The 15377-nt window shown below is 39.9% G+C and overlaps 2 protein-coding genes across 4 annotated transcripts in view; one reads left to right on the top strand and one right to left on the bottom strand.

The window, feature by feature from the left end:
- clip3 (CAP-GLY domain containing linker protein 3) overlaps positions 1–5280 on the bottom strand; it is a 32232-nt gene extending 26952 nt beyond the window's left edge. For both annotated transcript variants that reach the window (XM_085796593.1, XM_085796594.1), the window contains exon 1: positions 5101–5280. The gene's annotated coding sequence lies outside the window, so the exon portion shown is untranslated. The remainder of the gene's footprint in view (positions 1–5100) is intronic.
- A 4261-nt stretch (positions 5281–9541) lies between these two features.
- timm50 (translocase of inner mitochondrial membrane 50 homolog (S. cerevisiae)) overlaps positions 9542–15377 on the top strand; it is a 60829-nt gene continuing 54993 nt past the window's right edge. Inside the window, exons 1-2 of one of the 2 annotated variants that reach the window (XM_085796592.1) lie at positions 9542–9822; positions 14338–14488. In XM_085796592.1, coding sequence (XP_085652718.1) covers positions 9577–9822; positions 14338–14488 — 397 coding nt within the window. In that variant the 5' untranslated portion in view covers positions 9542–9576. Of the gene's footprint in view, positions 9823–14331; positions 14489–15377 lie in introns of both variants that reach the window. The other variant, XM_085796591.1, reaches the window with a different exon arrangement.

The raw sequence follows: 15377 nt of genomic DNA, 5'->3' as shown, positions 1-15377 counted from the left end.
GACGAATTGAGAAGCCCTGGCCTACAGAGAGTCCAGGTTTTGAAAAGAGAGTAAACATATATATTGCTGCTGAATAAATCTTGAAAACGGACTTGTGATGTGTATTTTGGGGGGAAATATGGTTCCTAGGAATAGTCTGTAGAGAATCATAATCATTCAACTGTTTCACTGGTGTTAGAAATGCAGACTAAAAATCGAGAAAATCGGCAATACCGTAGAATCGCAATTTAAATCGCATCGGGAGAAAAGCATATCGTCCCAGCCCTTATGTACAGTATAAAGTCATTTTTGTCCAGTTAATAGACCAAACCAACTCGGATGTGAGTCAGACACACGACATAATAATAACTCAGCTTGTAAAACAAACACTCTGAACCTCTGACTGTATGACTCGATGCCAACACTGAGGTATGCAAAGTGGATGCTGGACTGGTTAGGAAGGGAATGAAATGAAAATATTCACGTCTTACATAATGATGAGCTCTGTACAAATAAAACAACCTGTGGTGCAGGTTTCATTTTTTTAATTCTGCTGCAATGATTTATTAATGTAACAACTGCATGTAGGAACAATAATGCCATCAAAATGAATTCTAATTCTATGTTTTTATGAATATTTATTGTTATCTTTCTTTCACACTGTTAAATAATGCACTTTATGCACCATGCTGCAGCTGAGAAAATGAATTTCTATCTATCTATCTATCTATCTATCTATCTATCTATCTATCTATCTATCTATCTATCTATCTATCTATCTATCTATCTATCTATCTATCTATCTATCTATCTATCTATCTATCTATCTATAATTATTGAAACACACTATGGTCACTTCAGTTGAATGATTTACATAATTTATATTCACATAATAATAATCTATAACCTAAGATCATGAATGAAATGATCAAATATAATCATTGATAACTATACAGGCCTGTGAATTTCTGCTGGAGCTCTATCTATCTATCTATCTATCTATCTATCTATCTATCTATCTATCTATCTATCTATCTATCTATCTATCTATCTATCTATCTATCTATCTATCTATCTATCTATGACTATGGTCATTTCAATTGAATGATTTACATAATTCATATTCACATAACAATAATCTAATAACCTAAGATAATGAATGAAATTATCAAATATAATCATTGATAACTATACAGGCCTATGTATTTCTGCTGGAGTTATATCTATCTATCTATCTATCTATCTATCTATCTATCTATCTATCTATCTATCTATCTATCTATCTATCTATCTATCTATCTATCTATCTAGTTATGTATTATTATGATGTAATGATGATTGGCATTAAAGGACAAGTAGGATATTCTACTGAGTCATTACTACCTTGAGTTTCAGAGCCCAGACCCCCCAAGGAAGAAGTAGTTATGTCACAGCTGGACTAGAGACTAATTGATCACTTAGTGTCAGAGCTAATTCATTCATTTGTCTGTAGCAACAAACTGATCCAGTCTGAACCAGACCCGGTCCACATGAACCACCACCCTCCTCCCTGCTCTGTAGCACCAGACCAGCGCTGTGTTTACATCAGGAGTGTGTTAGTGTGTTTGTATCTGCGAGAGAAAACAGAGAGCTAATTGACCCGTGCTGCTAACGGCAGCGGCTAAAAAGGCTAAAGCTAATTCTCCCTGTCCATCGTTCCCTGTTGACAGGTCTGACTGGATTAAATCTACTCTCCACTTTAGCAAATGGACAAGATGCTGAAACCCATCCAGCAGCCACTCCCAGTCCCTCCATCCATCTTCTCCCTCTTCTCTACCAGAGAGGAAAATATGTCATGTCACGACACGACACGCAGCAGCTGATAAATTCAAGAAAAGTCTAGACCTGATCTTGATGTTGGTTCTGCACCGTATTCAGTTTTCAGCTGAATGATTAACACATTTGCATATGACTCCCCCATTTTTCCAGCCAGGGAAGCAGCTGCATGATCTAATAATAATAATGATAATAATGAATTTTATTTGTAATGCACTTTATATTGAGCAAACAATCTCAAAGTGCTACATTAATAAAAATAAAATAAAATAAATAAAAACTAGACTAATGACCATTTAACAAATCTGGAACCAGGCTGGCAACACAACAAGTTCATGTACTATGTTGGTAAAATACAGTATTGGGGTTGGGAGTGGGGGTATATCATTTTATGAAAATAAAGTCTGAATTTTGAGAATAAAATCATAATATTTTGAGGGAAAAAGTCATAATTTAATGAATAATAAATTTGCAATTTGGGGTTATGTGTTGTTTTAGAGGGGACACATACAATGTTTTTTAAATTAGAAACATGGAGCCTCCATAGCCACCAAAATAAAATAAAAATCTCATAAACTGATTTCCACCTGCGCACACAAGCATAAGAAAGGAGAAACGTGAGCTGTCTTTATATTCTGAGCTGTGCTGTTTAATCCACACAAACAGCAGCTGTGTTGTGTGTGGTTTTTTGGGGTTTTTTTTTTATCCGAGACATTCACTGTCTGCAGCAGCAGCAGCTTCACGCTCGGCTAACCATTCAGTTGCTATCAGTTGCATCAGAAAAAGATTCTTATTGGAAGAAAACAGCCAATCAGGATCAAATCTGACTGAAAAAATGAATCTCAAACGCAGCCTTAAAATTTTATCACTTGTTTGTAGTTGGAAAATTTAACCTGAATGTCTGATAGCTTTTTCCTCCTGCAGCAGCTGAAGTCTGTGTTGATCTCAGCTATCATGTGATCTCGAAATTAAAAACTGTGTGGATCCATCATAGTACTGTACACTGCAAAAACTCAAAATCTTTCCAAGAATATTTGTCTTATTTCTTGTCAAAATGTCTAATTTCTAGTCAAAACTAATCTCTTTCCACTTAAAATGAGACTCATCACCTAAAATCAACTTGTTTTTAGATCATTTTCACTTGTTTCAAACAAATTTTCACTTGAAATAAGTAGAAAAATCTGCCAGTGAAAGCAAGTTTTTTGTGCTTGTAATAAGAAAGAAAAAGAAAGAAAGATTTTTCTTATTTAAAGTGGAAAATTTGCTTGAAAAAATTAAAAAGTGTCTAAAAACAAGCTACTTTTTAAATGTGATGAGTCTTATTTTAAGTATAATTAGATTTATTTTGACTAGAAATGACATTTTGACTAGAAATAAGACAAATATTCTTGGTAAGATTTTGAATTTTTGCAGTGTAGGCTACAGCATTGTCATGATAACAAAAAACGTGACCCCTTCCACTGAGCTGGAAACTTCCTGCTGATTAGATTTTCTTCCTGTTTAATGTAATTGTGTGTCTCTGTGTTGGTGATGTGCTTTATGTTTATGTAATGTGCGGTCCCAGCTGGACGAGTCCTCCTGTCTCTACACAACACTGATCATCAGTGTGTGAACGAGGCTAAAAACAGGACTCAGCTGAGGCCGTGATAAAGGTTACGCAACGGCACCGTGAGTCAGCGTGGAAGAAACACTGTGGGTCTGCACACACACACAGGGAGGATGTAAACTACTTTGTGGCAGGTCCATGCACGTTTTCTGCTCTGACATCCCATCAACGTCACAACGTCGCATAACAACATTGTCCAGTTTTTTTTGTTCCTGAGGGTCGTGGTCCTTTTTCCCTCAGCTGCATCAGCATCTATATACGTACTGCTGCTCTGCAAAGGAAAACCTGACCACCTCATCTTCATCTTTACTGAGATGGGACGTCATATTTCCCACAGCCATATATAGATAGATAGATAGATAGATAGATAGATAGATAGATAGATAGATAGATAGATAGATAGATAGATAGATAGATAGATAGATAGATAGAGCTCCAGCACATATACATAGGCCTATATAGTTATCAATGATTATATTTGATAATTTCATTCATGATCTTAGGTTATTAGATTATTGTTATGTGAATATGAATTATGTAAATCATTCAATTGAAATGACCATAGTCATAGATAGATAGATAGATAGATAGATAGATAGATAGATAGATAGATAGATAGATAGATAGATAGATAGATAGATAGATAGATAGATAGAGCTCCAGCAGAAATTCACAGGCTTGTATAGTTATCAATGATTATATTTGATAATTTCATTCATGATCTTAGGTTATTAGATTATTATTATGTGAATATGAATTATGTAAATCATTCAACTGAAGTGACCATAGTGTGTTTCAATAATTATAGCAATGTAATAATCTTACAAACAGGCCTGTGTTGGTTCTGACCTTGTATTGAATCAGTACAGTAGCCTATCACAGTGAGTCCCAGTGGGAATACATGGTCAGGATGAACTCCACCAGTAAATACTATAATAATAATATACTAAACCATGACAACAGATGTGCATTAACTACATTATGTCCATGTTGTGGTGGCGTGCTGGCTGGCTGCAGGCCCCTCTATAGGTTTAGGATGATAGACGGCTGTGGGGAGAAACGCATGTGATGGCAGCAGGTTGTGAGAGGCAGAGGAGGGGAGGGGGCCATGGCAGCATCCTCCTCCTCCTCCATCCAGCCTCCATTTTACAACAAACCACACCGGGGGCACTAAATAAAACATACAAAATGCAAAAAAATAAATAAAAGAGAAGAGTATTCGTGTGGAGCACAGCCTGCAGAGATGTTTACCATCCCAGATCAATAAAACAGAGCGGATGGAAGCAGCGACGCGCTCCGTTTGCGCTTTGTGCCAATGTGCGTAGTGAAGAGGCAGCGACGGAAAAACGCCCCACTGACAAACAATGAAAACACGCACACGAAAACACAGAAAACACAGCAAACACGACGCGACTGGACCGTGTGTGTGACACTCATCATCACACAAACACACACACAGCTACACAAGCACGGTGGGTCGTGGAGGAGCTGAGGCTGGATGTCAGGATGGAGAGCCGGGTTATTAGACGGGTTTGGCTCGGAAGAGAACAGCGCCCCTCCGACCGACACCTCACCGCCCCCAGCATCTCCATCCTCACACAGACACACACAGACACACACAGACACACACACACAGACACACACACACGGAGGGAGATGAGTTATCAGTGATCATCCACACACATCAGAGAGGTTTTTACCTGAAAACAAGCCGCTGGTGTTGGGTGATGATCCTCTCTGCTGCTGATCACTGCGACCTGCTCAACGGCACAAACAACACTGATGCTCAGTCCCCTCCCTCTCTCCCTCCCTCTCTCCTTCTCTCTCTCTATCTCTCCCTCTCTCTCATTCATCACTGAAACGTCACAGGCGTCACGACAAAAATATGACATTGAAGCATAAATAGAGCAATGAAGGCTATTATTTTGTTTTTCTATGGGAGAAAATTAGACAACGAATGTTTCTGTCTAATCTCACGCTGGTCAAGTTTAATATCCATAAATGTAAGATGTTAAAAAATAGACTCTTTTTTTTAGGCTACCTTTAAAAAGGAGATGGAAAACAGTAGCTAAGTGTATACCTCTTTTTATGATCTTAATTGATCTTATATATACTTATATAGTTTTGCACCATTCTGATTTAATTTGTGTTTTGTGATAATAACCCATTTGCACTACTAGATTTGTTTGTGTTATTTTTCCATTTCTAATGTTATCTCAATACTTATAATATTCGTGTAAATGATGTGCAACAAATAAAGTAGCCAGAGAGTCCTTCCAAAAAGAAAGGGATGCCTCTATATAAAGAGGGGAATAAAACAAATAGAAAGAATATTAGGCTTTATTGGGGTTAAGCCTTTGTATCACAATATTTGCAACACTATAGTTTCTCGGCCTAAAAGGGATATTTCAACAATTTGGCAAATTCGCCTATTGCCATAATCCCTATAGTTTTAGGAGTATGTTCATTACCTTTAATTCTCTGTCCATGGGAGTGTTTTGGAGTTTGCGGCTCTGCTCCGCAGTTGTAAAAAGAGCTTGCACCATGATGGACCTACTATAGGGATTATGGCAATAGGCGAACTTGGCAAAATGTTGAAATATCCCTTTAAAATGTTTCTAAACACACTGGGGCTATTGAGCTAAGGCATTAACATTTAGATGTATAAAATACCATACAAAGTGGTGTGTCTAAAACATTTTCAACATTGCTCAGGTGACAGCCCTTTCTTGAAATGTCCCCACCTTCCAAAATGTCACCACTTTTCAAATGGTCCAGACTCTCCACTTTAGTTCTTTATCCAAAACTATCCACACTTCACTTTTCAAAATATATAATCAATTTCCAGGATATTCTTGTGTTCAGTTTCCTAAAATGTCCTCCCTCTGGCTCACGTAGAGTAGAAGGTTTATTCCAAATAAAGCAGCGTGGAAAGAACTGGCAGAAGTTCTCAGTGAATACCTCAGTCAAAAAATCCACAACAGTTAATCCAAAAGATATGACGAAAACCTGGTCTGAAAAATTAGGGCATAGATCAAAAAAGACGAAAGAGGAATCCACAAGAAGCAGCTGTACAGCAGTCCAACATGTCAAATGGCAAAACAGCAACAACACTCACAGAGGGCTCATGGTGACCCCAAAACCAGGAAACAAGTTCAAAACACCTTCAATGGCGACATCTGGTGGCCAACATCAGTCCCAATGGTGACGGTCTCAGAAGTCTGATGAGCTGTGTTTCTACTCTACAGACAGAAACCACTACTGCCTGCTCTAATACCGTATTTAACTCAGCTCAATGTTTTATTTTATTTTATTTTATTTTACCAGTAGACCCCAAGGTCCAGTTGCTGTGAGTGAAACAGTGTTCACAGACCACTCCTCAGCTATATGACTCACTTCAAGTAACTGGGTCTGTTTCATCAACACTGACAAGACAATCACTGTTTTATTGTTGTGATTGTATTTCAATTGGGCTTAGACAAAGAGCTTGAGTGAATGTGAAGTGAGTGTGTGATATAGGGAGGTGTGTTTTTTCCTCATATATGGAGGCGTACGATCTGAGGCAATAAGGCTTTTGTATTCTAATGTTGATTGCAGTATAAGACGGAAGTAATTTCAGCATACCATCGCAATCATACCATGACAGTGCAGCATTAGAGTTGATGTTGATCCCATGAATGTTGCTGTTCTTTATTTATGCCAAGTGACAATTCCATTCATTAGCTGAATTAAAAAGAAAACTTGTAATATCAGATATGAAATAATAACATTTATCTGTGAAATGATGGGATGGCACAATACAACGTGCCAAAACATGCAGAGCTACCATGTTCTAGATATAGAATATACCCCGCCCCTCATTTGAATATTGCAGGTTGAAATAAAAAGAGCAGTGAAATAAATGTGACATTAGGAAATAAAAGTATCAGGATATAATGCGTTAATAAAAGTAAAAATAATATTAATCTATGTATTTGTATTTACTTTTGATATTTATTTGTATTATATTTTATACATATTTATCTATTTAACATCCAATTTAATTATTTTGGGACTCATTTCATGGCTATATTTATTTATGCATTTATTATTTATCAATTTGATAAAAATGGCATTCCATAGTTTTACACTCCCAGAGAGTTCAGCATGTTACCCGTGTTTCTTGCATTAGTAATTAAAGTTGTTATGATTATGTCTGAGCGTGGTTTTGTTTCAAAAGTTATTTATAACAGCAGGTGATATAATATAACCAAAGACGGTTTATAAACCAAGACCTTTCATGACGAGTCAGCTTCCTGTATGCATGTCACGTGGGCTTCTGCACGGCCACGCCCCTGTAGAGAGACCAGAGGCAGTTTGGAGTGTATTGATTCCTATGGGACAATTTAATGTGAACACCGATTATGATCGGGCCTTTCTCCCCACGGTCACTGAAGCAAATTTTGGACTCATTTTTCACAAGCCACATCTCTTCTGAACAGTTTGACACCAAAATGGTAATTTTCATACGGAGAGATCCGGAGAAAATCCACTTTGTTCAAGACCTCTCTCTGTCTCTACGACACACTCTCGCGAGATTTGGCACAGATCTCCTAGGCAACGTCAAACAAACGGCCGCGAACTCCCGTGAAAATGATTTAAATTATTTTTGGCATGCTAAATATGACTGTTAGTAGTGTAAATATTTAATGTTATCATAAGAAAATATAAATATCTCACTTTCATCTACCTAAAAATTGTATAAATCCACACACACGTTCACAGACGAGGTGGGGTGACGGTTGGCCACGCCCACTTAGAGAGACAGGAAGTGTATACCATTTCATATCATTGGAGCAGCCGCTCATGGAGTATCTTTCCATTTATTGAATATCTTTGATATAACAAACTTGGGGCATTTTGCCATCAACCATCATGGCAGTTTCTGTTGCAATCGAAGGTCAGACTCAACTGCGGCCTGTGATTGGACCGTCCACTCCACGGCCCGCCCCCTCCCGCTTACACGTGGCCTTCCTCTGCTCTGATTGGACGTCACACCTGCCACTCAAACCAAGGGGGTGGATCGCACTACACGCAGGCGTAGCTCACAGTCGGCCATATTGGAACGGGCAACTGTCTCTGACTCTGGCTGCAGTTACAGTGCAGTAGTAGATGGGTGATCCACTCATCTTCATTAAAAAAAACGATTCATAACTCTGTGAAAAATAAATCAGTATGTAGCTATCACTTTAACTATTTGCACAATGTCACTGTAATGTTACTTTTACAAAAAAAAAAAAAAAACATTATTAAACTGATCCGTGATTTTAAGTATGCTGCATCATAACTGCATAGACGTTCATAAAAAAATCAAACCGTTTTGAAATCGGACAAAAACTGTGCAAGTTATAGCAGAATATGCAGCATAGGCTTATTTTTTATTTTTTTAAATCAACAGCTTTATTTAAAAGAAGTTGACAGGTACAAATAGTATACAGGGAACAGTATACAATGAAAACATAAAGAACATGTGCCAGGGGTGATGTTCATTATACAACAAGGTTATACATATTACAAAGGTCTATGGTTTTAACAGCCTTTTCATTTGCTGATTTGGTGATTAGCTTAAAATAAAGTTCCATTTCTTTTTGAAAAACATAAAAGCAAGGGGTTTTCTTAGAAAATGTACTTTTTATGAATATGAAATTTTGCAAAAAATAAAAACAGATTTACTAAAAAAGTAACATTTTCCTTCTTTCTTGGGATACTTATGGAAACCAAAAACAACATTTTCCCAAAGTAAAATAAAATCTATTGTAAAAGAGTCAATAATAAATTTGCTAAGGTCTGCTCATAGTTTTTTTCGTGTGAGAGAAAAGCCAGAACAAATGAACAACTGTTTCTGGATGCAAATTACAGAAAGAGCAGTTAATATTAATGTCCTTTTTATTACATTTTTGCATATAACAGCATATAACTGAGGGAGAGAGTTGCCCGTCCCAAGATGGCCGCCGTGTGGCTACGCTGTGTCATTGGGCAGCAGCGGTGGGTGAGTCATCTAATCTTCTTGACTCAAACCAGCAGCAGCCAATCAGGCGCCTTTGTCCTTTAGACTCACACACGTCACACACACACACACACACACACACACACACGCTCGCCGGCAGTTTAGTTAGTTAGAGCTCCTAGTATCCAAGATGTCGGCGACGTCTGTGTTCCCCATGTGTGTGCGGGCCAGCCGGGGCCTCCTGCGGCTGCGGAGCGGGGCCGCGGCGGCTACTGCGGCCCCCTCCCCGGGCCTGGTGGGCACCGGGCGGACGCTGTCGCAGGGGGTCACAGACAAACCACCGGGGACGGGGACGGGGACGGGGACGGGGACGGGCGGACTGGCGCAGGCGATCCTCCAGGAGAGGCTCCAGCAGCAGCAGCAGCAGCAGAGTCAGGTGAGGGAGCGCTGCATTTACTTACCGACACACAGCGATGTTGGACGTCATGTATGTGTAACTTGGAAAGAGCAGCTTCTCTTTACTGTGCACCTAGTTACAACCTGGACCACTCTGCAGAATCATTGGAAACGTACCTCACTTTTATCAATGGGACAATTTAAAGCCATAATAACTAACTTACATCTTATTTTACCTCTAACTGCTCGTGCTTTTACCCTAGTCACCTTAAATGTCTTGTCTTCTGTCCTTGTGTGTTTTGTGTTTCATCTCGGCTATATTGTAAATGCGGTTACTCCTCAATATATCTCCGAGTTTAAATTAAGGTTATGAAATGAAATTAAATGTAGGTAACAACGGTGAAACCCCGCCCACCCGAGCTGCCCGTGTGAATGAAATCGACTGACTCCACTCTCGTATCTGACATTTCCAACCTGTGGTTATAAAACTGAGGGCTGTGTGTGTTTGTGACATCTAAACACCCAGCTGACAGACAGACACTGAGCTACAGACTGAGCTATATTATATGTGAGCTGTGTGTTAGTATTACTCGGTATAATGTCAGCTTGAGGGGTGTTTAATTTCTGCCCCACTGCCCCCGTGTGTCCCCGCACTCCCCCTCAATGAATGAATGAACCTCAGAGTAAGTTAGCTAAGTTAGCATGGCAGGCTAGCAGGCTAAGGTTAGCACGCTGCTTCTTCTCCTGCTGGGACTGACAGCTTTGTCTTTCAGTCTGACCCGGGTGAGACAGGGACAGCAGCAGCTTGACAAGCGCTTCCCTCCACCTTAGTCGCTTTAATTTCCCACAAAACACTTCAGTAATGTCTGTGTCTTCGTCCTCTGGCCGGTTATTGTGACAGTTAGCAGACAGTTAGCATCAGCTCATGACTACTGGCTGTGAGTTAAAGCTTCAGACCTTCATCATGCAGCAGCTTTTTACACACACAGACACACACATGCGGCTGACAGCGTGTGGTGGTTTATCTGTAGGAGCCGTGGTTAGATAAATGGTGTTACCATGATCCAAGGTTTGTTTGGTTTGAAGGTCAGGACAGACAGACGTCCCCTCCCCTCCCCTCTCCCCCCTCCCCGCCTGCAGCTCAACCTTCCCCTGATACCCAAATCTGCAGCAGACTACTACACACACACACGTGACTGACATGTCGCTGTGGATTCTTACTGAATCCTTAGGTGCTGAATCATTTCCCAGTCCACCTTGAAGACGAACTGACATGATCACTGACTTCATACTGCACCAGAATAATGAAGGGACTTACATAGGTGTGCATACATTTACTCCTGCTCTGGCTCTCCAGGGTGACATGGGCTGGGAACCCTGTTTGATTTAACAGAAAGGGGAAATGCTTCAGCTTTGGAATCGCTTGTCTTCTATGCCAGAGGATAGAATAGCCAAAAAAGTCTTTAACTGGGATAAAACACGTAACTATCCTTGGTATCATGACATGAAAGCTATTTTTAGCGAGGCTGATCAACAGCATATTTTCATTAATGGTTTGCGTTGTAATGTTAATTTTGTGAAACATAAGTTATTTCTTGAGTATAAAGAAAAATGGGCTAATGATATCTGGTTTAAACCAAAGCTCAGAACCTATTGCCAGTTGAAAAATGTATATTGTTCAGAACCCGATGTGACTTTGCCACTGGATAGATCCAAGAGATCTTTATGTGGCCAGTTGAGGGCCGGATTCTCCCTCTGGTAGTAGAAGTTGGTAGGTTTAACTCAGTACCTGAGGATGAAAGACTATGCACATTATGTAATTTAAATGTAATTGAGGATTTACTAGAGCTACTTTCATAAAAAGTGCCTGGTCAAAAAGAAAAAGTGAATTATTTATGTGAATTCCATGTGGTTTTTGTTTTGTTTTGTCTGTGCTCTGATGATTTTGTTTGGTGTCTAAATATGATGATAATGTGTCTTGTAAGCCCTTATAGGCTGGGCCGGCGCCTTAATTGGTGCACGACACGTAAATAAATATAAATTCATACACTTTTTTTTTTTTTCTAAACCAGAGGGGCTAGTTAGTTTGCTTTGCATATTTCCAGCAGTCAGGCGGGTGAACTATATATCTTTCTAGACTTCATAGTTCTGGAGTATTCAAATAATAGTAATAACAGTAATACATTTTCTCTCCTTACTAACCCAGCCCTAGTAGTAAAATAAAACTGAAAGACAGTCCATCACATGGCCGAGGTCCTCATCCCAGGTCTTGTCTGGGCTATACGCCTCCCTCCACATTTGGTCAGATTCCAGATGTTCTTTCTAACAGCTGTGTGCATTCAACGTGTGGTCAAGATGTGGAAGAAAGTCACTGCTTTATGTTTGTTTAAAAAAAAAAAACATGACTAGTGACGTGTTGTGGTTGACTTTGAAATTAGGGTTATCACAGTTGAAGCAGTGGAGGTAGGATGTGTGCAGCCTTTTGAAAACTGAGACTGAAAGAATTCAATCGACTTTAAGAAGGTTGTTGTGATGTTGTACGGTCGTTCTTTCCTCATGGATGTCACATCAGCAGAACATTTTGTACAGCCTCGTTTCCCAAACAGCTTGGATGTTGTGTAAAACAATGAATGCCATCTGAACAGGATGGTTTGTAAAACAGTTAAACCCCACATTGACTTGAAAATAGCACAAATTGAAGTGAAAACTGTCGTGTGGTCTAAACTAAAGAGTCGAAATGTGAAAGTCTCATAGGAGGTCATGGATGTCAGATCATCTGGCTTGTTATCAGTCAGCATCTGTGATGACATGACATGGCATATTAAGTAACCTGTTCATTAGTGAAGGCACCATTATAATGCTGATCAACAGGATTTGTAGCAACATGCAACAGCCACTTCATTAGGGAAACCTGTTCAACTTGTAGTGAATGTAAATCTAATAGTCCAGTCATATAGCAGCAACCTACTGTACTTAGGCATGTACACATGGTCAAGGTGATCACCTAAGGTTTAAAGGGATAGTTCCGACCTTAACTTCCTTTTTTGAAGAGGATATTTGCACATCCATGTGTTTTCTGTTGCAGGTGCAGAGTTCAGTGTGGCTTGCAGTTTGTAAAAAAGAAGAAACTCGCACACTGCTTCTTGCTTAGCATCACCATTTAATGATAAACCGACGTTTTGGTGGTATGACCTTCCTCAGAGTGTAGGGATAGGTCAACATTTTGGCAAATTCGCCCATTGCCATAATCCCTGTCATAGGAGTAGATTAAAGAGATACTTCACCCCAAATCGATAATTCACCAATCATCGAGTTCACTTTTGAATCGTCTAAAACACACACTATGAAACATCCAGATGCCTCCATACTGCTCGTCTGTACTGACCCAAGTGTCCTGAAGCCGCCACATGGAAAAGTTGTTCGTAAAATATGAATGTGATCTCTCTTTTTAGCCTTGTTGTGGTAGTAGCTCCCAGTGGCTGTGTTGATGTTTGTGCATATGCGTGAGATTTGCTGCGAGATGTTCGTCCGTCGTTGTTAAACTATTGGATGTATGATGTAAACACGGAATTATCTCATAGCGTGGTGAATGTGCAGGTCACAACGTCTCTACAAGAGCGTTTTGGAGTTGATGGATTGTGAATTTAGGGAAAACTGAAAGGACCATGTGCCGCATCTCTGCACATCTCTCTCTCTGGTTGTTGGTGCCAGACAAACCAGGTTGGTCTGAGTGGTTCAGAAACCGCTGAGTCACTTCTCAACCATCTCAAGGATTTAAGAGAGGATGGTCCGAGAAAAAAAAAGAGAATAAACATATCCAGTGAGCAGCAGCAGCAGCTCTCGGGGTGAAAATGCTAAATGGATTTAGAGGGAAATGTTTGGACTGGTTTCAAGTGTAGGTGACGAATAGAATAGACGACCTCTGTTCCAGGGAAGGCCTCGCTCATTTCAGCATGACAGCGTCAAACCAGTCATAACATTGTGTTGTGTTTCTATTAGGGATGCACAATTACTCTTCTTTTCCACCGATAGCGACAACTTCCTGCTTCTCAGAACTGATGCCGATAACCGATAAGGTTTTTAATAGTTTATATCCACACCTGAGGTTAGGAAAGCTGAGATGTTTAGATGAATTCAACATTATAGCTCTGCCTCTGACTTATCTATTTATTTATTTTTTATTGGTGAAGTTAAGTGATAGACAAGGTGACATAAGGGACAAATACATTACAACACATGGACTAAACATACAAACAGTCGACTTAGGTACAGACAACAACAGGAAACGTGTTAGGATGATATGTAGGCTATGTACCGTAATATAAGTGTGGGTGTGTGTGGATGAGAGGCAGGTGGAGTGGTATTGCCGGTATAATATGATATAGGATACAATAAAGAAGAAAAATAATATTAAATAAAACATTTTTAAAAAGTAAATAAAAAAATGTAGATAATTATTTACATTCATGTAGAATAATTGCTTTGTGACTCGCAGCATCCTCCTCTGTTTTCATGGACATTCATGATGGACGTGTTTGTGTTTGTCCAGGGCCAGCCCCCTCCTGAAGGGAAGGAGGGAGAGAGAGAGGGAGAGCAGACGGAGGACAAGAAGCAGAAGGAGAACACAGCCTACGCTAAGAAGATGGTGCTACGGTTGGCGGGGCTGATGGGACTGGGCGGGGCAGTTGGCATGGTTTACATATTCGGTGAGTGTGTGTTGTGTTTCATGTTCCTCACTTCTCTGGGTTCATTAGAATAAAGAGGATTCTGGTTCTGTTGGAGACACGCTCCTTTAACATTTTTAAAATGTGACCCGTTCTATCAAAATGAGTCGGATGTTGCAACGTTCTATTTTTAGATAATCAGCTGATAACGTGAAAACCCATAGAAAATCAAAAAAAATGTTTTATCCTAATTTCAAAGCAATGACATTCAAAAACAATCTCCCAAAGTTTCACAGTCCGGATAATTGAGAAAAGGCACGAAAATGATGATTAAAGTCGACTTGCAACTTAAACCCTCTGAAGATGAGAACTGCTTCGGTGCAAAACATGAAATATCTTCTGAACCGTTCATGATAGAGACGAGCTGTAAACTGCATCTGAATCGCGGGATTCTCCGCTTTACGACGGTCATTGAATGTTGCATCTATGACGAGCAGGGACGGGTACAGAAACAGATGCTAAACCGAGTAGCATCGCCGCTAACAGAGCGTAGCGTCGACGCTAACAGAGCGTAGCGTCGGCGCTAACAGAGCGTAGCATCGGCGCTAACAGAGCGTAGCATCGACGCTAACAGAGCGTAGCATCGACGCTAACAGAGCGTAGCATCGACGCTAACAGAGCGTAGCATCGATGCTAAACCGAACGTAGCATCGATGCTAACAGAGCGTAGCATCGATGCTAAACCGAGTAGCAACGACACAACGCTTGCACATGTTTTACAAAACGTCAACAAAACATGACAACTTCTGAACCGTTTATGATAGAAACGAGCTGTAAACAGCATCTGAACTGTGAGATTCTCCGCTTTCCGAGGGTCATTGAATGCTGCCTCTATGACAACAAGGGACCGTATAGGGAGCCTGTAATCACG

The sequence above is a fragment of the Trachurus japonicus genome, chromosome 13, assembly GCF_045865225.1.
Source record: "Trachurus japonicus isolate A0001 chromosome 13, Traja_1.0".
In the NCBI taxonomy this organism is placed as follows: domain Eukaryota; kingdom Metazoa; phylum Chordata; class Actinopteri; order Carangiformes; family Carangidae; genus Trachurus; species Trachurus japonicus.
The sequence above is the reverse complement of the archived record's forward strand: the minus strand, read 5'-3'. Positions and strand labels throughout refer to the sequence as shown.